This window comes from Vitis vinifera, chromosome 12, assembly GCF_030704535.1.
Source record: "Vitis vinifera cultivar Pinot Noir 40024 chromosome 12, ASM3070453v1".
Classification (NCBI taxonomy): domain Eukaryota; kingdom Viridiplantae; phylum Streptophyta; class Magnoliopsida; order Vitales; family Vitaceae; genus Vitis; species Vitis vinifera.
In genome coordinates, this window is record NC_081816.1 from 18,961,000 (window position 1) to 18,983,753 (window position 22,754).

The following is a 22,754-nucleotide window of genomic DNA, read 5'->3' on the forward strand; positions in this document are numbered from 1 at the left end:
GACTCCAATTTGGGGAAAACAAATGGAGAAATCCAACATGGATTTTAGTTTTTTTTTTTTTTTAATACCCAACAAAGGGCATTTTCGACAAATTATACATTGTATATCCTTCTTATTAATTTTGAGACTTTATTTGGGTGTTGGGCTTAATTCTGTAACATCTATGGACCAAATGTTAATTTTTGGTCCAGTTGGGCCCAAAACACAATTCTCTCTAAAAAAAAGTTAAATAGTTTAACTTTTTCTATTCAGTAAAAAATTTATAATAAATCATAAAAAATAAAAAAGAAAGCATCATAGAATTTAAAAATAATTTGAGTTTAGTAAATAGTTAAAAAAAACAAACACCCTCTACAAGACCAATTGTTTTTTTAGCTTTTTACTCAAAACAATTTGTTTTTAAATCTTAGGTTGGTTGTGTTTTTACTTTTTCATAACTTATTATAAACTTTTTGCTAGATAAAAATAAAGTCAAAATATTTGACTTTTTCTAAATGAAAAAAAATAACATATTGATTTTTCTTTACTTTTTAATATTTAAAAGAAAGAAATATTTAAAAAACAAACAACCTAATACTTAATACTATTAAGTTTTAAAGTTCTATTTAGAATTAAGTAAAAAACCAAACACCACCATCCGTAACTATCTTAATCAGCTACTTTCTCCTTAGCTTATTAACTTTTGAATAGAATTATGAAATAAACTTATGATATTTCAGACACCAAGAAATCAACCTTTTAACAATGATTTTCTACTGTCCTTCCGAATGGGGGAAAAAAAGAATAACTGGCTAACATCACAATCATATACATCGGCCTACACCTCACTCAAATCATCAATGTCCAAGATTTTAACACTCTTCTTCACAAGATTTCATTAACCTTTGTCAATAAGAGCTCACTGCAGCCCTTATTCACATATACAATAAACCAAAATCGACGTAGTGAACGATTACATGGCCTCTTCACTTCAACAATTTTTGGCTAAGCTCCATGACTCTTTTGCATGAATCTCATCAGCAAAGGGTACCTAAAAGTGAATTCTCGGTTCTCATTCCCTCTTGTCCTCTTCTTCCTCATCCTCTAAATTATCTTGCTTAGCAAGACTGATATCGCCTTCCGGCTTTCCTCTAGTTAGAGATTGAGTTTCTTCATCATCAAACTCTTCTCCCTTTTCATCTGAGTAGGCATACCTGCAAATAAATGATATTACAAGTCAGCTAGATGAGATGACGGGGCATCACCAGAGATGTTGGATCTAAGTTTGGGATTAAGGTCTGTCTGTGACTGTAATGCGGAGAAGAAAACCTTTTTTTTTTTCTTGTAACAAGTAGCAGCCCTTTATGAACAGTAACATTAACCGTCGCCCAAAATCATTCCAGAAGCAGGGTGAGAATTAAACCTATGATTCACAAACTGCCAACTACTTCAAAATTTTCAATTTTTGTTTTAATATAAAAGTTCAGATGGCAATATATAAATATATGCATACAGGTTTTGAAATCTTGAGTTACCCAGGCTCAGTCCTTCAGAAAGGGGTGTCTTACCATCCTACAGACAACAGAGTTTACTATAATGCATTTTGGATTTTCAGCACAGAAGGAAATCCCCAAATAAGATTCTTGAGCTAAGAAGGGAATTTGGTAAGATGGTCAATCTGAGAAAAAGAATATGTTCACTGAGCTTTTATTGGACCAAAGTCTCAACCAACATTGCCATGGATGTGTAATATGTGTTGGTCAGGTGTGTCCAACAAAGTAAGGAAAGAACAAAATCCTAATTCACTATAAATTCCACTAAATAATTTTCTGAACTGACTTCTTTCATGCCAGTTATATTTCTATATGAATAAAGGACCCATGTTAACCATGCTAAGCTACAGATGTAATTCACTTTGCCTTGAAAGATATAGAAAAATCGAGTATCTCAATAATTTGATTGTATCCATGTGCTTGATTTGCAAAAATGACTAATATGACCCAAAACATGGATTTATATTTTAGTAGTTTACAGTTAAGAAGAACCTCCCTATGACCATATGAAATTTATAGAAATTTAACGCACCGTTGGGAGCTCTGAGATGGAGCCCAGAGATAGCAGATGACACAGAGCAATCCAAAAGCAAGAATGTCCCAAAAAGCAGTAATGATCCAAGCACTCTGCCACCGCTCATTGAATGGATCCGTTGCCTTAAAGTAGACCTGTAGGAAAGAGCTTATTACAACAACAATGAACAGTCTTCAAGAGTAAAGTGACAAATAAAATCATGTCTTATAATATAATATGAACAGTTAATGAAGAAAAAAGGAGAAATATAGCATATAAAATGCAACTGAAAATAAAAAAATGCATGAACTTTCATGAAGGTGAACACATGTTCCTGCAATAGATGCTTTACCATAATTTTCCACAGGGTTTGCTTCCCTTGTACAGTAGGACAACTTGGAGTTTGTCAAACAGGGTCCAAGAGTGATAACCCAACACCTATCTAAATTGAGTCGCCCAAAGATATACAAGAAGTTCACCTGAGTTTACAACATAATGAATACAAGAGCTACTAGTTTTTCTGTTCCTCACAAGCTAGGATATCTTTTGAAGTAGGTTGTAGCATTTCCAAGATCAGGGAGTTGACAATGGACCCAATACAGCATATCATAGTTTTGAAAAAGGAAAAGCTCCAAACTCCTCTCAAAAATCTCTTTACCTAAAGCAAGAATTATAAAAAGGCTTAACGAACTGAGCTGGATGAGGCCAAGTGAATGAAGACAGTGTGATCTCTACATAAAACCCCAACATCCATATAAAATGAGTTGCCAGATAGGTCAATGTCACCAAGCAGTCAACCTTGGAGTTTGGAAAATAAGGAATCCAAGAGCTAATAGTTCTCCAATCATTGAAATTATTGGAATTCTATAAAATAGCTAGAATATTCCAATAACCAGGGAGTTGATAATTGACCCATTGTACCACATTGTTAGATTCACTCCCAACACTCCACCCCACCAGCAAAAATAACTCTTTTTCGAGCATCTCCTCACACTCAATTCAGAAGCAAGAAATACAAACGCAGGCCCTGGACATCTAAAACTTCTTAGGACAGAAGCAAACCAATAGAGACCAATGGATCCCAGCATAAAACCCCAAGTCCTATCTGGAATGAGCTGCACCAAGAAGAGGAACTCTTAACACCACCTTGAAAGGAAAGAATGGCAGAGGGTTCTGGAGTATGCAGGTATGGCAGTCTAGTAATTAAGATAGCATGCTAAACCTGTGAGCGATGACTTTGAAAACCATCCCATAGAGATTTCAGCAAACAAAAAACCCATAAGAAGGAGGCCTATCAATGGATCCTAATATTGAATTGTTCAAAGGGAAGCATTGCAGACCTCCATAATTCATGCAAACTCCCCAAAACCAAGGAGCAAGAGTTGTTTCAAAAGGAACAGATCAGCTGGATTCATCTAGATTCTAGCATCACTGAAGATAAAAGACTACAGATCTTTAAAATGGAGGGAAGAAGAAAAAGGTATTCTACCATCTCTTTAATAAAATATACGAGGCAATAGTCAGGGAGAAATGATGCATCTTCTCCACATCTGAAGCATGACAGTGGTATTAACCCTTTTCAGAGCAACTCTCCAGGAAAGGGCTTTGACTTGCAGAGAGGCTCAAGAAGAGATAGAAATAAAATTTATGATAGCAAATGAAAACATGGAAGGATCAGTGATCCTTCTCCTAGAACACGCATCAAGCCAGAAAAGTCTGTTCCAGAATCCCAGATTGGCTAATTCAGAAACTGATATTGCAAGAGAATTTTGTTTCAGCAATTGCATGCCTGGCCAGTTTCTTGGATTCTGGTTTTGGCTTAGCCTTTTGCTTATGGAGAACTCCTCTCTGCACTATTCCTCATTCTATAAAATTCAATTTCTTATACAAACAAAGGTGTATATAGGAGATTGCTCTATGTCCATGATGGATTTTATTGATTGGTTAAGCGCAAAGTAGTGTAAGAGAGTTGCTTTTTGTGTTTCCCTGACTTTAGTTGGCCTTTTGAGGCCTTCATATAGGCAGTGTATACTTTTGTGTGCCTTATGGTGTAGGCACTGTTAATATATTAAACTTTGCCTATCAAAAAAATTTTCTTATACAAACAAAAGGTAAAAAAAATTGATTACACAATCATCTCTTTTGTAACATAAACTATTTACACAGCATTTGTAGAAATGGTTTTGAACTATTTATAAAGCGTTTGTATAAATGGTTTTAAACTATTTACACAGCATTTGTATAAATGGTTTTAAGCTATTTACACAGCATTTGTATACATGGCTTCAAACAAAGGACCATAACTGACTAAATCCACTTGAAAACCATTCCATTCTCCATCTATACATCAGTATGTAACAGCATCCCCCAGGTTAGCAAAATACTTAAGCGCAAGGAAAAAAAAGAAACAAGTTTCAACAATAAAACTTCATGTACTCGGCTGTTAAAGAAGAAATAAAGGTGAAAACACTAACAAGAAGCAATTAAAGGCCTAAAAGAATATTTTCACCTGAACAAACATTATTTTCTTTCGGATGACATGTGTGGAGGCACATTATATACATCATCCATATCAAACTAGTTTTTGAATAAAGACATTTTTTTCACATGGTAAAATATAAATTAAGCACATAAACTACAGTAAAACAATGTTATTGCCAATCAAAACCACAAGTGTCTTCACTGGAGAACATACCTCATATCCTATCCAAACAACTGAAGCAATCACTGCAACTGCTAAAGAATTTGAGAACTTCCTGTAGGTATCCAGCTTAACAGAACTCCTCTTTGCCTGAACACAAATAATTATAGCATCAGAATATGATAATGAATGAAAAATAAAAATAGTAAAAAAGAAAAGGAAAGGATAAAAAGGAAAGAAAAGCTCTGATGTTGTTGCCACTATTTTAACTGATATTAACAACTGGAACTCAAAACTGATAGTAGACGAAGAACTGATACCTGTAGTTGCTCTAATGTCTTTGAAAGGGAAGTGAAAATCCACAATATCAAAAATGCATCCAGGAATGCATCAGGAAGGACTAAGAAGAGCCTTGCTCTTCCTGATACATCATTGATGGTCCCCACATACTCGGTAATATCCAGCAACTCAGTTGCCACAAAATAAGTTATGCCAAGAAGAAGAACCTTTGAGGTAAGACCACCAAGAGTAGGCCGCACAACACCATAACCCATTGAAACAGAGAGTATAAGAAGACGTGAAACTGTTCTCCTTACAGCTCCAACTGTCACAACCCAAGTTGTGATTCCAACTGGCCTTGTTCCCGTGCGGTTAAAATTTTCAAACTCAAAATACCAAAGAATCATCTCAAACAATCCAAGAGCAATAACAACCGTAATGCAGTGCTGAAGTTGCAATATATCCTTCCAAAACCTCATGTACTGGAAAAACCATGTCACGCAAAGCAATACATATGCAAGTGACATATACACGTAAAACTTCATTAATGGGGCCATCCTACCAGGTAAATAGCCATCAGGGTTCTTCCACAACGTCTTTCCATTCATTACTAGTCCCTTGAGTTTTGGATCACATGATATGAAAAACAAGTTATACATTCCAGTCTTTGTAATGGGAACCTCTGAATTAGCCATACTTGTGGATAGAGATTTCCCACTGAACTGCACATTTAAAACAATAGGCCAATTGATATCTGTCGCAGAAGGAATCCTAATGACTTCACCTTGCTTACAGCCTTCCAGCTTAGCAAGATCAGGGGTGCAGCATATAGACCTCTGTCCACCATAAGCAGAACCACCAATATTATCACGATCAGCTGCCTCAAAGATTACAACTTGTATCAACCCGGTACTGTGCCCCATGTCTGAGTGCTGGTCAGCAGCTGCCTTGCTCCTCCAGAAGGTGATATTCTCGAAGCTAAGCAATTGAATTTTTTGAAAACATAATTTTTAATGGGCACAAATGATCGCTCTTAGAAAAGCAGGAAAAATGGAAAAGAAAAGGAAACTTAATGACACAAATGATACATCCCCAGAATTTTTAGAAATATAACATACTAAATTTTAACATTTTGTCAAAAGAATTGATAATTATAAATACTCATCATAAACTTATAATGCTATTCTCCATTTATTATTCTTCATCGGATTCAAAAAGGTAGTTTAATAATTCTATCATAAAAAATACAGCAATATTGATATTTGAACATTCCTGGTTGCCATAAAAATTGAATGTTTTCATCTTGTATTCTATATATAGGAATCGAGGTACAAATCCTTTCTTGAAAATGGATCCATTAACCAACAGTGACAAAATTTGAAAGATGGGTATTTCAATATCAAGTAACACCATATATATATATAATTTACATGGAAAATGAGAGGCATTGTATTTTACAATTCATTTGCAAAGTAACTGGCCCCATTATCCATCAACCCCAAAATGGTTCTCTTATTCACTTTACACATACATTTTTCGTCAGACTTTTCAGTTAGTATTTTAGAGCATTTTCCAGCATTATTTGAGACCTATGGAGCAGTTTCCTCCATGATTTGAGACCTTCGAAAACAAAATTTTCAAACCCACAAGCCTAATACCATTATTTTGACTTAGCTGGATTTGTTCCAAAAAGAGAAGATTCAATACTTCTTTTCTTCTCCGCAGGTTTCCCACCAACCAAAGGAAAATGTTAATACTTCTTCATCAACAAACCATTTTCCTCCACGATTTGGGATCAAGAAAACAAAACTGTAAACCGAACAAGCTTGTTACTATCATTTGGTATAGCTGAACTTGCTTTAAAAAGGGGGGAAAATCAGATTGCCATAAGAACACGAGATCCAGCATTTTCCTACTAAAGTTTCTTAGCAACCAAGCAGATTTAAAAATTTATAAATCCAACAAGATAACACCGACATTCGCCTTAGCTGCACTTACCAAAAATAGAAAATAAAAAAATAAAAAAATAAAAATTCAATCATTGACATAGCAACACAAGACCCAACATTTCCCTATTTTCATATCTTTATTCCCAACATTCTCGCGATCCAAACAGAAAATCAAGGAATCGAACAATGCAAGCACAGATCTGAGTAAAAAAGGGAGAGAAGAGTACCGGATAAAGGAATGGGCGTGAGAGATGGCAGTTCCGGGAGTGGAGGAAGCGACAATGCCCTCGCTGCCGCCGGAGAGGAGGTAGGAGTTCCCGACTTCCCGGAAGCCTTGGTGGTCGTAGAGGTGAATGGAGGCATTGATGGAAGAGACGAAGGTAAGAACAAGAAGGAGAAGAAGGGGAGGAAGCCATTGAATCGAGAAGCTGGATCCTCCAATGGATGAATCCATGGGATTTCCTCAATTCTGGTGGAGAGGGAGGTGGGAGAGTGTGAAATCAGCAATGGTGAATGCCTTTGTGCACTCCCTCCGTGAGAGCGACTCGGTTTGAATTGTGAGTTATAAGATTGGTACTCTCCTCCACGCGCCAACAAAGCGCGTCCACGTATTGGAAAAAACTGATAATATATTTATTAATCAAACACTTAATAAAGTGTATAAATAATCAAAGAGAAAAAAACTTGGAGCATCAAAAATTTGTAACTAAGAGGATTATTATTTTTATTTTTATTTACAAAAGGTTATTGGGCTTAGAGTCAAAATCAACCAAGACAAAGGGTTGTGATTATGCGATAGTGAGTTAACTCCAAAAACCCGAGCTTGGATTTTGAAAATGGACAAATTTTCATAAAAATAAAATCAAAATTATTGTTAGAAAACAAAGGTAATAAATCAAAAAAATTATAACAACTCAAGTTTTATATTTTTTTTAAATTACTTTAAAAAGATGATAATTTTAAAAATCATTTAAAAAAATTGAAGTATTAAAAAAAATTCTATTTCAAAATTTAAAAATGATTTTTAGAGGTATAAAGTAATTTCATACCTATTATTATATTTTATATAAAAAAATTATTATTTTTTTATTTTTTAAAAATAGAAAATAACTTATGTTAATAGCACTTTTATGAAAATATTTTTTTTAATAATTTGGTTAGACTATGTTTTGTTATTTAATATCAGACAAAAAAATTAGTAAAATAAATACAAGATTACCAACAATTGGAGAAGGCGTTGGCAGATCGTGGCGGTTATTAACTTCCACCGTTGTTAGGAATTTCGGAAACTTTCGGTTCAAACTTCCAAGGGTTTAGCCAACAACCGTAGCAAAGCTTGAGACAAACCTTTCAACTACCAGGACCATGCGCCAACAACTGCAAGTATGCTTCATAACTTCCCTTTCTTTTTGTCTCTTTCCCTAGTATTTTTCTTTTAAAAAAACCTAACTCATATCCAACTTGAATATTAAAAATAAAACCAACTTAAACTTTATTAAAATTTTAAAAGGTTGAAATTCTTGTAGAATTTGATCAAGAGATTTATGAGGTAAATCTTAAAGCGGACCGGTTACAGCCCATTAGTTAAAACTTGGGCCGGCCCATGTCTAGCCTATTATTCCCCGACTCAACCCACCTAGCCCCAATTTCTCTTTCGCTGCCTTTCGATCGAGCACGACGGCATTCACTCTCTGCTTAGACAAAAGCATTCGATTGATACCTTCTCCAAACGCTGCGTTTCGGTCGATATCTGAGTTTAAGGTACTGTTTCAATCTGTATTCCCAATTCAGTCAATCGACTTCTAGGTTACATACAATCGTTTGGATGCTGAGAAATAGTGAGAAAATGAAAGAAAATTTTGAATCGTAAATCTTTCACCATTAGAGCTCGAGAATACAACAAAATTTACTTTATCTAAAAATCACTTGATCCTGAGGTTTAGTTTTTTTTTTTCAAACTTTTTATTAGTTTTGGATTGTTGACAGCATGTAAAGTGAGAGAGATAACATAGTGATCAAAATGTGGTTTTCTTTTATTATTTCTTCATTTTCCTGGTGGCCAAACAGAGGGTACCAATAAGTCGGGAATATAGAAGCATGCCACTTTACAGGAACCAAAATATGAGAAATGACTAATGAGTCGTTTTTTTTTTTTTTTTTAATTGTTGTATTTTCCTGGAAACAAAATAGAGGGTTAGGGTTTCTCTTTTAATGCCTTTAACCTGTTAGTGTTATCGTTGAAAATTTTGAATTCTATGATTTCATAATGGAATAAAGCTCAAGCTAGAATTTTTATAAATTTAATAATTATATAGAAACAGAATAAAAATATTGGTAATTACTATATATAAAAAATATTGATAGATATTTTTTTTATAAATAAACAAAAATACACATTTTAAAATTATTAAATATAATTCACGTAGATACGATAAAGAAGAAAAACATTGATAGACATATATATATTTGTAAATTTGATATTTGAATTTTAAGAATAATAAATATGAATTTTTAGAAGTATGTAAAGTTAGAATTGAGTTAAGAAATATTTGATTTTATTGAATAAAAGTAATTTATATATAAATATAATACATATGACATCACAATAGTCTTTAGTATCAAAATGAAGAACGATGTGGTTTCGTCATATTATTAGATGTAGGGAGCCCATCTTGTTATTGAAGATAATATTTATTTTAAAATTTTTAAAATATTTTTACTAAAACATGTTTTATTATATTTTAAATAAAAAATTAAATTAATTTATATAAAATATTTTATTTGAGATTTAATTTTTAAAATTTTATTAAACATATGTCGTAACCATTTTTTCTATTAATATTAATTTATTTAAATAATTAAAATTATTAATAATTTATTTTATTAAATTAATTTTAATTCATAAAATATGTGAGCAATAAAAACCGAAATTTCATGGTAGTGATTTAATCCAAATAAAGATAGATAATTAATAATTATTTATATAGAGCGAGGGAAATTCTTATCATGATTTTTTATTTATTTTTTTAATCTCTACTAAATCTGAAAATCAAAAGGAAGCCCTTCTCTGAAGTTGCCCTCCAGACGAGAGACTCCCTAAAAAGGCCCTATTTTCCTCTGCCACTCTCAATCCACGCAGGTACTAATCTAATCATGTTATTATTTTTTTTTTTTTGCAACCCCCGAAAATCCATCCCCCATTCGATTTCCGGGAAAATTCATCCTCGTTTGATTTCCGAGAAAATCCATGCAAAACCCCCAAGGAAAACCCAAAAAATTGCTTTTCTTTTGCTCCCTGTGTTTTCTGGATCTGTTCCAGGGGTCTCTTTGCTTTTGTGCCATTGGATTTAACTTTCACGAACCATCCACGATTTTTGAGCCAGGCTGAAAAATACAATCTTTGCCTGCAAATCATGATCAGATTACCAAATAGCATCTTATGTTTTTGTTTTTGTTTTTTTAAAAAAAATTGGACAGATTTTGTATCCTGTGCGCGGGCTGGACTGGTAGGAAATATCCCGAAAAATCGGTAAAAATACCGACCGAAATATGGGCGACATTTTCAGCCATTTTTTGAAATCCTCCTCCTGCTGCTCCGCACGTCACTCCACTCGCGATTTATCGGTTCTAAACCAATATGTCACCGATTTTGTTGATTTTTTTGCCGATATTCCTCCTGTTTGATAATCTGTGTTGAATTTCGTTTTGAGGCCGCCCGATATATGATGTATCAGTGAAATATCGCCGATAAAATCCGATTTTTCAATCTATGGTATCCACTATGTAATATGCATATATACTCTTCAACATTGACAATTAAAATGCATATCAAGACTCATCTAAACCTACTTCGTGCATTGTTTGATTAGAAGATCATGTCTGACCATTCACATAATCATTTTTCCTAGGAGCTAGCAAAGAGAAAACTCCATAAAGGGTCAACATTTTTGGAATAAAGTCCTTATTGGACAACTTATTGACTTGTTTTTTAGAGTCCATCTGCTACTTGTTATATGTATGGTGGGGGGGAATAAAACCTGGAAAGAGGAGGAATCTAGATCAAGATCATGCTTTACATTTTAGATAGTGATTCATTCTTTAGCACCTTAGGAATCAAGTTATTAGAATTGACGAATATTTGCTGCACTTCTTTGAGCTCTCTATAAATTGTTATGGGATAGGTCTTACCACATCTCGCATTCTAGATTCATCCTTAACAACTCTTTCCTCTTTGCTCACAACTTTGAATTACATCTTAATGAGAGTCTTTGATGGTTGTTTTGGTGTCAATTATGATATTTTCTCCACCGGTTGTTTAAGTGGTAGAATTTCTTTCATTGAGTGAAAAATCTTCTTGCACCTATTTCCACAAGTGTACAAGTATTCTCATAGGCATCATATTAGGCTCTTTAATAAAAACACCACGGTTTTCCAAGCATAATATGAACAACTGTTATCAGAAAAACATCATACCATGTTGATAATTCAAAATTATTATTAAAATTAAATGTTACTAGACAATGAGAGCTCACCGAAATAGAGTTGTCATTTATCCATGGTATTTGTTAGGGGTTTGGATGTTTTTTTTATTTTAAATTTAGTTTGTCAACAAGTTCTTGTAAAACTATGTTGAAAGTACTACCTCCGTCAATAATTGTAGTGCATAGTCTCCCTTGGCAAGTAGCACAAGTTTGGAAAATGCTAGTATGCTGTCAATCCTCCTCTTCATTTGCTCTTGGTTTGTTCACCAATAGTTGCATAAAAAAATTGTAACCGTCAATCATGGTTGAATAAGTTGCTCTACTCCTCAAGCAAGCCAAGAACTTTCGCTTTGATACCAATATTAAGGTAGAACAAACCTAGGATGGTGTCTACAATCAAATAGGTAGGCTAGGGCTTTAGTCTTTAGGATTTAGGGAGAGAAACAAGGAATAAAAATTATGGCAGGGGGAAAAGGTTAAATAGCATATGGTAAAAGAAGGATAAAGAGGAAAAGATACAAACCTTAGGGTCTCACTAAGGCCTTTTGGGAGTCTCACCTAGCAAAAAAGCAATGGAGTCTCATTGTTGAAAATTGTTGGGTGTGCAATAAAATAAAATCACAAAAATGAAAACAAAAGTGTTGATCATTAATCCTTAATTTCATTTTACATCAATTAACCTTGTTTTATAGGCTTTAGAAAACCTTAAAGACAAAATAAAAACATGAAAAGGCAAATTTAATCTAAGTTGTAACTTATTGAGACTCATTTCTTTCCTAAAACTATTGAATCTTCTAAAAGAAATTAAAAAAATTAAGAAACTTGCTTTTGAAAATTAGAAACTTACTTTTATAGGAACTTTTTGTATTAAAGTTTGCAATAAAGAAGACTTTTAGATTCTAAGAACCCAAAATATAAACCTTTAAAAGAGATTAATTTAGAAAGAAAAAAAAAAAGAAAGTTTAGAACTTCTCTTAAGGAGAATGCTAAAACTTTTCAAATTTTAAATAAAACTCAAATGTAAACCTTTAGGATTTTATTTTTTATTTTCTTTCGTTCCTTTTTTGAGTAGGTCTTAGAGGTTTATTTTCATCCCCTCTACATTTTGAAAAGGCTCAAGATTTTAGTATCATTCACCAAACAAGATCACTTCTAAATTCAATTTAGATTGGGGTAGATACCATGGTAGAAAGTTGTGGTATCGGATCTTGACTTAGGGGGTTATGAGACAGATTGGTCGCATTAAAATTTTCAAAAAATTCTAAATTATAATGAAAATCTTTGGAAAATAAATATAATAAGATGGACTTAACAACTTAATAAAAGAACATGTACCATATTTGTTATTGTTAAAATAATCATATAAGCAAAAGTTGGAATTGTGTTTTGTTAATATTATGAATTTAAAACTCTACTACTATATGTGCCATTATTTTCTGATAAATAATTATACTCAATTCTAGTTTGAGTGACATAGAGGCTCAAAGTCATTGTTGTTAGTCCTACAGTTAGTATATAAATCAGGGTGGTAATTCCCATGCTAAGGATATTGTTGAGAGACTTGTTCACAACTCAGCTGTGTCGTAATGTCACAGTGTTACAACTTGAGATTCATTTTGCAATTTGTTCATAACTTGGCTGAACCACCTGTTTTGGTTGAAAAATGTTGTACTGTGTCAAACTCGCCATTCCTAATACAACTTGATATGACTACTCTGCATGTTCTTTAAATCATTAACCATGTTATGCATAGACTAGATATTTGATTGAAAGAAACTGAATTAAGATAATGTATTTAGAATCTGAGTAAAACTCCATATAAAATCCTTGTTTGTTTCATAATGCAGTTGGAAACTTGGAATAGATCTTATCCATTAAATTTTACTGAACCATGTATTTGGAAATCATCAAAGCACAACTTTTATATCCTTTGTTTTTTTTTTTTTTTTGATAAGTAAGCAGATGTTATATTAAAAAGGCAAAAAGCCACACAGCATACAGGACGTATACAAAGCAGCCAAACCCAAAAGCCACAAAAAGCCCACAAACCTACCTACCCTCAATTGGACGCGAGCCACTCTAGAAAACCTATGAGTGAAGAGGACTCCTCTCCAATATACACCCTAGCCCAACTCCACAAATTACATACAAAAGAATTTTTGAGTTTCTGTATAGATAAGAATCCCCCCCTAAAAGCTAATCTATTCCTTTCCTTCCAAACCGTCCAAAAAATACACAACGGGATGGAAGTCCAAACCTTTTTCCTTTTTTTCCCCACAAAAGAACCCCTCCAACTGAACAACATATCTTTAACCGTTTCAGGGAACACCCACTGAATGCCAAACAAGACGAAGACAATCTCCCAGAGTACCCGGACCACTGTACAATGTAGAAGAATATGATTTACAGTCTCCTCTTCACACCCACACAAAAAACATCGGTTGGGGAACTGCCACCCCCTTCTTTGTAGCCTATCCAAAGTTAGGACCTTTCCCCACGTGGCCTCCCAAGCAAAAAACACAACTTTAGTTGGGACCTTGTCCACCCAAATGCCCTTATTCGGGAATACAATATCATTCGAAGCAACAAGGAGGTTGTAAGCCTCCTTAACCCTAAAGATGCCACTTCCCCCACCTTTCCATAATACCGAATCCTCTTCTGAAGAGATTTTGTAATCCCTTAGCATGTACAGCAAATTACCAACCAAATCCACCTCCCAATCGTTAAAGTCTCTAGAGAAACTGATATTCCAACTTCCTTGGCCAAAGCTAGGGTCCCAAACTTCGTTCACCGTTGCATTCCTATGAGCTGCCAAATCGAATAAGAGAGGGAAAGTTTGGGACAGCGCTGCATTGCCGCACCAATGGTCAGTCCAAAACCTAACTTTGGTCCCTTTACCAACCTTGAACTCTATGTTATCCCAACACCAATCAGCTTCCTTCAGAATCTCCTTCCAAACTCCCACTCCAAACGTCCCACGAGCCTCATTAGTCCTCCAACCAAGACCCTCTTGACCAAACTTCTCCATAATCACCTTCTTCCACAGCTTATCTTCTTCAAAGGCAAACCTCCATAACCATTTTCCCAACAAAACCTTGTTCAAACGGGCAATCCTCCTAATGCCAAGGCCCCCCTTCTCCTTTTGAGCACACACCGCCTCCCAGTTAATTAAATGGACTTTCCTTTCCAAGCTTCCCCCTCCCCAAAGGAAGTCTCTTTGGAGCTTTTCAAGCCTTCTCGCCACCATCTTGGGCATTCGAAACAGGGACAGTTGGTAGATCGGCATGCTGGCCAACGTGCTCTTAATGAGGGTAACCCTCCCGCCTTTGGAAATGTATTGCCTCTTCCACAAGGCTAATCTCCTCCTCATCTTCTCCTCCACCCCATCCCACATCGAGGAAGCCTTGTGAGGAACCCCTAACGGCAGCCCCAAATACACATTGGGCAAAGACCCCACCCTACAACCTAGCTCCACAGCCATCTCCTCAATCTCTTCCACTTCGCCAACTGGAATTAACTCACTCTTGGCTAGATTTATCCTTAACCCAGACGCAGCCTCGAACCAAGCCAGAATCCAGCTTAGAAAAGTCATGTTTTCTTTCCTTGCTTCACAAAAAATAATTGTGTCATCCGCAAAAAGCAAATGAGAAATATTTAGCTCCATCCTGCCCCTCCCCCAAAATCTGCAGCCTGAAAAGAATCCCCCGACAGCCGCCCTTCTTAACAGTGCACTAAGCACTTCCATACCCAAAACAAAGAGGTAAGGAGAGAGGGGATCTCCCTGACGCAACCCCTTGGTGCTTGAAAAGAAACCTGCTGGCACACCATTAACAAGAACAGAGAACTTGGCAGTAGAGATGCACCACCAAATCCACTCCATCCACCTAGACCCAAAGCCCAATTTACGCAGAATCTTCATAAGGAAATCCCAACTTATGCTGTCATAGGCTTTTTCAATGTCCAACTTACAAATCAACCCTTTCTCCTTACGTTTTTGCCAAGCATCAATCACCTCGTTAGCTATAAGCGAAGCATCCAATATTTGTCTCCCCTTCACAAACGCATTTTGGTCCAATGAAACCACCCTTCCTAGGACCTTCTTCAGCCTATTTGCCAACACCTTTGCCAGAAGCTTGTACAAACCTCCTAACAGGCTGATCGGCCGAAAGTCACCCAAGTCCTCAGCGCCTCCTTTCTTTGGAATAAGGACCAGAAACGTTGTATTCAAGCTTTTAACAAAGGATCTTTGTTCATAAAATTCCTTAAATAGCTCCAGGATCTCCTCTTTCACAAAGTCCCAGCATTCTTGCCAAAAAGCTACTGTAAACCCATCCGGGCCTGGGGCTTTATCCCCATCCATCTCCAACAAGGCAGAATGTATTTCATCTTCAGAGAAAGGTAGCTCCAGATTACCAGCTTCTTGACTACTTAAATGACTTAGATGCAGCCCCTCTATGTCAGCTTTCCAACCTGACTCTTCAGAGAGAAGCTGCTGAAAGACATTAACAATTCCCTCCTTCACCTCCTGCTCCTCCGACAGCCAAACCCCATTAATCTTGATTCTATCCAATGTATTATTTCTTCGGTGTGCATTTGCCATTCGATGGAAGTAGCCTGTGTTCCTATCCCCTTCCTTTAACCAAAGTTCCCTGGACAATTGCCTCCAATGAATTTCTTCCAGCAGCACCCACTTCTGATAGTTTTCCTTGGCTTCTTTCTTCAGCTCAGTCTCCCTTTCTGAGAGGATCCTCTCACTTTCCACCCCATCCCAGTGCTCTACTTGATGGAGAGCTAAATTTTTGTTAGCTTCCAGCCGACCAAAAACTTCCCTATTCCATACTTTGATCTTCCTCTTCAACTCCTTCAACTTTGAGGCCAGTCTGTAGCTGGCAGTCCCTCTCACCACAGTCTCCTGCCACCACCCCCGGAGTAAGTTCTTAAACCCAACAACTTTCAGCCACATATTTTCGAACCTAAACGGGGATGGACCCCTCCTAAGACCTCCACACTCCAGCAATATGGGAAAGTGGTCTGACGTAGGTCTTGGCAGCCTGCTCTGAACCACCCCACTGAAATGATCAAGCCAATTCTGCGTCACCAAGAATCTGTCGAGCCTAGCCCACGACTGACTCCCCCTACCCCCATTCCAAGTACACCTCCCCCCTTGCAAAGGAAGGTCAGTCAGCTCAAGCTCATCCACCATCTGTGCAAATCTTCTCATTGCCCTAGTAATCCTTCCTTGCCTACTTCTTTCCCCTTGAAGAAGGGTGATATTGAAATCCCCCCCTAAGCACCAAGGAACATCCCACAGACCCCTAATCGCCCCTAACTCCTCCCACAAACACTCCCTTTCGTCTCTAGAGAAAGGTCCATACACGCCTGTGAACATCCAACAAAAACCATCCTCTACATTCCGGACTCTACAGGAAATTGAGAATTGGCCCACCTCCACATCTAACACATCCATCATCCTTCTATCCCAACAAACCAAAATCCCTCCAGCAGAGCCTGAAGCTTCTAAGGCCCCCCACCCTAAGAACCTACCCGTACCCAAGCTTCTCACCACACCCTCCGACATAGCTTGAATTTTTGTTTCTTGGAGACAGAACACATCCACCCTCTGACTCCTAATCAGGGCCTTAATCACCTTCCTTTTGGAGCTGTCATTAGCTCCACGGACATTCCAACTCAGAAGTCTTAACTTCATAGGACTTCTAATATTTGACACCCTCTACCTTGCCTGCCACCAACCTGCCTTTTCCCTCCTTCGTAGTTGATAGAACACTCTAGTCTTCTTAGCTCCCTCTCAAATTTAGATTTTTCCAGCAAAGACTTATTATGGATTCTTTCCCTTCTCTTTCTAATTTTACCCAGAAAATCCATGATCTCCTTCTCCAGTCCCTCTGTGGAGAACCCCAAAAAATTGCTGAATCTAGCCAAATCGCTTTCCTCCCAGCTGGCCTCCTCCCAATCGCTACCTTCATGGGGCTTAGGTTGGACTGGTTTCAATTCCGCACCGCTTACTATACTGCAACCATTCTTTGCCTCCACCAGCTCCCACCGAGAGACCACTTTACCCTCCGTGAGACCCGAAGCATTGATCATACATAACGGCCTTTCCCCCTGACCAGCCTCACACACAGCCCCAGAATAGTCGTAATACTCCCTTTCAAGAGTCCGACCATGAAAAAAACAGAGAGGGGGAGAAAGACCAGAGACTAATGCTCCTTTAAAATTAAGAGTAGTCCCATACCTCGAAGCTTCCTCAATTAAGGCCAGATCAGTCTTCGATTTCTCCATAGCTTGGCTCTCTATTTCAAATTGCTTACGCAAATCATCCTTCTCCCAGAAGATGAAAGACTCTGATACTGGCCTTCCCACAACAATTGGATCTACCCTCACTAAAGAAGAGGCCTTTCCCGCTTGGGCTTCGCCCCCTGGCCCTGAGTGATACTGACCCCTTACCAGCCCAAGATCCTCGTTTATTCCACTAACCTTGGTCTGCCCATGAGCCATCCTTGTGCACAGCCCGTAACTACTTGGCCCAGCCACAAATGGGCCAGGCCCAAAGGCGCCAAAGGATAAATCATTTGGGCTAGGGAAAGGGACCTCAACAGGGCCCTTCTTGGAAGAACCACCCAGCGCTGGCCCGCCTCCACTGGTCCGGCCCAACATCCCATGGCCCGGAATAGGGCCCAAAGGACACCCTGACCCAGATGACTGACGCTGCATCCCATCTGCAGACTGAATCATGACCTCGTAACTCGTGCCATTACCCTCCTCCACCACGCGTTTCCCCGCGCGTGTTACTGCCTCACCCCCTACCTCGGCATCTACTGCAACTTTCTTCCCGCTTTGATCCGTCGGAAAAATCCTCAGAAGCGGTCTGATTTCCCACCACAGGGTTAGCACATAGCACCTCTCATCAACCCAGATTTCCACCGCGCTAGGAATCTCATCACCGTTTACCTTCACCAGTATCCGGGCCCACTGCAGCTCCTCCAGCTTCTCCGTTTGATTGTCGACTGCCAAGAAACCCCCACATTCCTCCCCTACTCTTTTTAGAGTGTCCCGATCCCAAAGCGATACCGGTAACCCCACTATCCTCACCCAGGCCTCGCTTCTAGCTTCCCCCTCCATCACACACCCCGTTTCGAGGCTCCATTCTTCCACGCGTAAGGAAATCCCCCCCACCAACACTTCCCCAGATTTGAGCACTTTCCTAGCTTCTTCCAACCTCTCAAACTCCAACAATATCTTACCCCTTTCCAGTTTTGCCAACCCTAGCTTACCCCTCAATCCCCACATACTTGCCATTTGGGTTCCCCACCCTTGCAGATCGTCACCTCTCCCTGAGTTCGGATTCCAGAATCCAACGAGACAGTGGGTCAGCTTATGTAAATTACTGCTCAATGCCTCTTTCCTAATCTTCACCTTCGCCACTGCTTTACCTTTACTCCTTGGCGTCTGTTCCACCTCCGCGAAGGATTTCCTCAGGTCCGGTTCCGACAACCTCACATCCGGCTGTTGCCTTTCCTTTCTATCCATGACAACCCCCAAATTGCGTAATGTCATCGCCATTAGAGACCATCCTCCCTTCACCCCTCTTCCCTTAGGGATGAAAATGCTAAACCTTTTACTTTCCACATCCACCACGCCCAGACGTAGATAACAACCCCCTTTATTCGCATCACGCAACAGCGAATAGGACCTGCCGTCCTCTTCCCACCTTTTTTCCCATTTTTCCTCACTCTTCTCTTCTAAGCAGAGGAGCAAGCACTCCAGAAACAGCCCCAGGCTCACCGGTCCCAACTTGACCCACGAGGAGATCCCTCTTTTCCTCTCCACCATAGTAGCTTTCATTTTACCTTTCCTCTCCTCCACTACGACCTCAAACGATTTCGATTCCACACCAAAGTTGCTCACCCTCCGGCTTTTCCTAGTCCCCAACCATGTCTCACCCTCTGTCTCCTCGCCCGCACCCACAGACTTCTCTTCCCCACCCACTCTCTCACGCTCTCTCTTTCTAACTTTCTCTCTCTCTCTCTCCTCCATGGGGATAGGAAGCCTGTAGAGTTTTATGATTCAATACCTTAAATCTTTGCCTCACCAAAAAAGAAAATTAAGAGCCTGAAATAAGAAGAAATTTTCTACCACGTTCTGCAATCCAGGTCATGCAATCTTTGATCATATAATTCTAGGGGCTAACTTTTATATCCTTTGTTGAAGTACTATTCTATTATTTATTCCTTTTTTTTTTTCAGGTTTAATTTATTAGGATATGTTACCCTTTTTTCTTTTCCCTATTGGTACTTATGTTGTTTAAATTTATCATATTTTTTTCTATTCTATTGAATTTTCACTGTTTCATTTTTAAATTTTGTCTCTTCTTTTTTCTTGTAGAAACTTTCAGATGACATTCTAAATTTGGGGTTCCTTCCATTTGTGTCACATTAGTGCTTTCTAGCCTTCTCCTAAATTTTATGGGATTCAGTTGTCATTGAGCATCTAGCATTTGATGGAGCTGCATAATTTATTTAAGAAAAATGCTTAATGAACATTTGAATCTGGATAATTGGAAAGTGATTATAAGGTGTGTGTCTTGTGACGAAGCCAAGCATCAAGTAAAGGTTCATGAACTTGCTTTCCTATGAGCCTCTGATCACCAATAGCCTTTCCTCTAACCTAATTTTCTCTATCAATCTTTAGAAAGATGCAGACTCTGCAACGTCTGAAAATATACAATCGCCTTCATGCAGTCAGAACCACCAGTTTCAACCCCATTGGCCACCATCTTAAAACCTACTCCACCAAGTCCAAAAGCGCCGGTGATGATGAATGGAACAATGCCTGGGAATCCGCTTGGCTTCCTGAAGACCTCTCTGCCAAGAACAGAGCTCCCTGGGAGACTGATGTCAACTTCTCATCTTCAGAGTCTGCTATTGTTCTTCCGTCTGATGTTGATGCTGAGACAAAGGCATTTGTTGAGGACATGACTGAGAATTGGAATGAGAGGAGAAAAGGTCAGCAAAAGCAAGAGGAGAAGCGTGATTCACTTTATAATCTTGAGAATATGAAGAAAGATTACAGGTTGAAGAAGCAGAGGCTGCACGCTGGGTTGTGGATGAAAGAGATTGAGAAGCAGGAGGAAGCCAAGTTGGGGGATTTGGTTGCAGGTGGCGGAGATGACATCGATAGATTGCTTGATAGCTACTCTGAGTATGTTTCTATTTTCTTTTGCTCTTGCAGATCATTCACTAGATTGGTGTTTTGTCTCTGCATTGAAATCAAATCACTTATTTTTAATTTTATGGTTGAACTCATTAATCACAATAAAAGAATTTTAAAGGGATCTCCTGCCAATGCAATATAAATGTTATAAAAATTGAAACAGAATGACTTCAAATGCTCTCCAGAACAAGATGGAATGGTTTTGATCCCCAAAAGGTCTAAGAAATTAGGGGTTCTCAATATGCCAATCAGAACTGGCTGTTCTTTTCCTATGTATGTCCTTTAAATTATATATTGTAGGTTAATAATTAGGATGCAAACTTCTACTAGTTTATGATGGTGATCTATCAAATTATTGTGCTGGAATTTCTGGGAAGAATTGAAAGCTACTGAGTTTTTCTCTGTCATCAATGATTAGCCATGATAAATTGCTTGAACAGGAACACTTTTTTTTTCTTTTTCTTTTTTTAATATTATCACAGTTATAACATCTTTGTCATTTGTTGGATGTGGCAAATTTGGAATTGGAATTATAAGAATAAACTTGTTGGGCACAATGACTTCAATGACACAGGATTTTTGATACTGGCAACAATGATTTCAATAACTCGAATATTCCGAGCTCTTCTGAGTTTAAAAACAAGCCTGATGGTTGGGAAACAATATCAAAGGCCCAAGATGGGAATATATGGGAGATGTCACAGAGGGAAGAAGATATCCTCCTTCAAGAGTTCGATCGTAGAATCGCATACTGCAAATTCCAGGTGCGTCAATATCATTGCTTACATTTTTCCAGTTGTGTGGTCAATGATTTTCATCCAGTTTCTTACGAGAAAATTGATTAGTTAGTTACAAGTGTTATGTCAACAAAGGATACAGACACCCATAATGTTCACATTGCTTGCTGAGGATCCATCCCGCCCATGTTGAGTGGGACACATCGCCTGATTATTCTGGCCATATTACATGTTATTTGTTCTTTGGTCTTGATAATCTCTTTTTAGGTGTGATAAGGTGCCCAGAATATGATTACTAGAGCAATGACATGTGTATGCTAGTCTGAAAAGATTCAGAAACCATAGTTTTATCTGTTAAAAAAACTATCCCCAATTATTGAAAGAATTTTTATTGAAGTGGATCATCATTCACCCATGCAGTTTCATTGGTTTTTCTGAATTTCAGAAACTGTGTAATGTTCCCTATATGTTATATGTTATAGATCTTTTAGGGTTGCATGTAGAGACCAAGCTTCTCAAATCTGAATGTTCTGCTAAGATCCATTCAATGCAGGACAATATTCTGGGAGCGTGATTATGGACTTTTGGATTTATAACTTGACGAAGATATGGTTTTTACTGATTTGATTACCAAAAAATTTGTACCCCACCATTGTCACTGCTGGTTTTCTTTCATAAATGTTACATTAATTGAGATTGGTATGCAGATAGCGAGTTTCATTAAGACGCACATATTCAGCCGGAGGAGACCCATCGATGGATGGAAATACATGATAGAGGAGCTGGGGCCAAATGCGAGGAAAGGGAAGGGCAGTGTTTCAAGGTTACCCAGCATATCAGATGCATCAACTCAACCTTTCAAGGAGGAGAGGACCACCAGCGGCAGTCTCACCTCCTTTAAGGGGAGGTAGCTTGTCTCCAACTTTTTCCCGGTAATCCTCTCTTGTATTTATGGATGACCACACTTAAAAATTTTGACGACTTATATATCAGTTAAGGCTAGTTTTTACATATCAATTTTATAACTTTATATTAAGAACAAAATTTAATGGCACGCATATTGTGCGTATCAGGCTTAGTTTTAATGAATTTTAACGGGAAATGAAGAATAAGCTTGATTTTATTTGCATTTTTCATTTTTAAGTTAATGGGTCAATGTTGGGTTTTTCCTCGATTTGACTTATACATAATTGATGGTTTAATATGATCATAGTTTTAAAAGGCGTAAGGCGCATATAAGGGCCAAAAGTATGCTATAGCTTAAGCGCAAGGCGCAACACAAGGTGCGTGCTAAAGTGAAGTGAAACATAATCTAAGTATGCATATCAATTTTATAAAATATGATTCAAAATTTAATCAGGTCAGTAAAAAATTTAAGATTTTAAATATT

The 22,754-nt window shown here is 37.7% G+C and overlaps 2 protein-coding genes across 2 annotated transcripts; one reads left to right on the top strand and one right to left on the bottom strand.

Annotated features, from left to right (window-relative positions):
• Nucleotides 1–730: 730 nt before the first annotated feature.
• On the bottom strand, nt 731–7,469 carry LOC100265168 (uncharacterized). The gene is made up of 5 exons (XM_002276274.4): nt 7,143–7,469; nt 5,008–5,944; nt 4,742–4,837; nt 2,065–2,201; nt 731–1,193 (listed from the first exon to the last, which is right to left on the bottom strand). Exons 1-5 carry the CDS (start codon nt 7,367–7,369, stop codon nt 1,052–1,054), a joined length of 1,539 nt encoding a protein of 512 aa, XP_002276310.1. The 5' UTR covers nt 7,370–7,469; the 3' UTR covers nt 731–1,051.
• A 2,521-nt stretch (nt 7,470–9,990) lies between these two features.
• Nucleotides 9,991–22,493, top strand: LOC100256690 (protein GAMETE CELL DEFECTIVE 1, mitochondrial). Its single transcript, XM_010659502.3, has 4 exons — nt 9,991–10,054; nt 20,106–20,615; nt 21,202–21,391; nt 22,072–22,493. The coding sequence occupies exons 2-4, from the start codon at nt 20,110–20,112 to the stop codon at nt 22,273–22,275; spliced, it is 900 nt and encodes a 299-aa protein (XP_010657804.1). The 5' UTR covers nt 9,991–10,054; nt 20,106–20,109; the 3' UTR covers nt 22,276–22,493.
• Nucleotides 22,494–22,754: the final 261 nt, after the last annotated feature.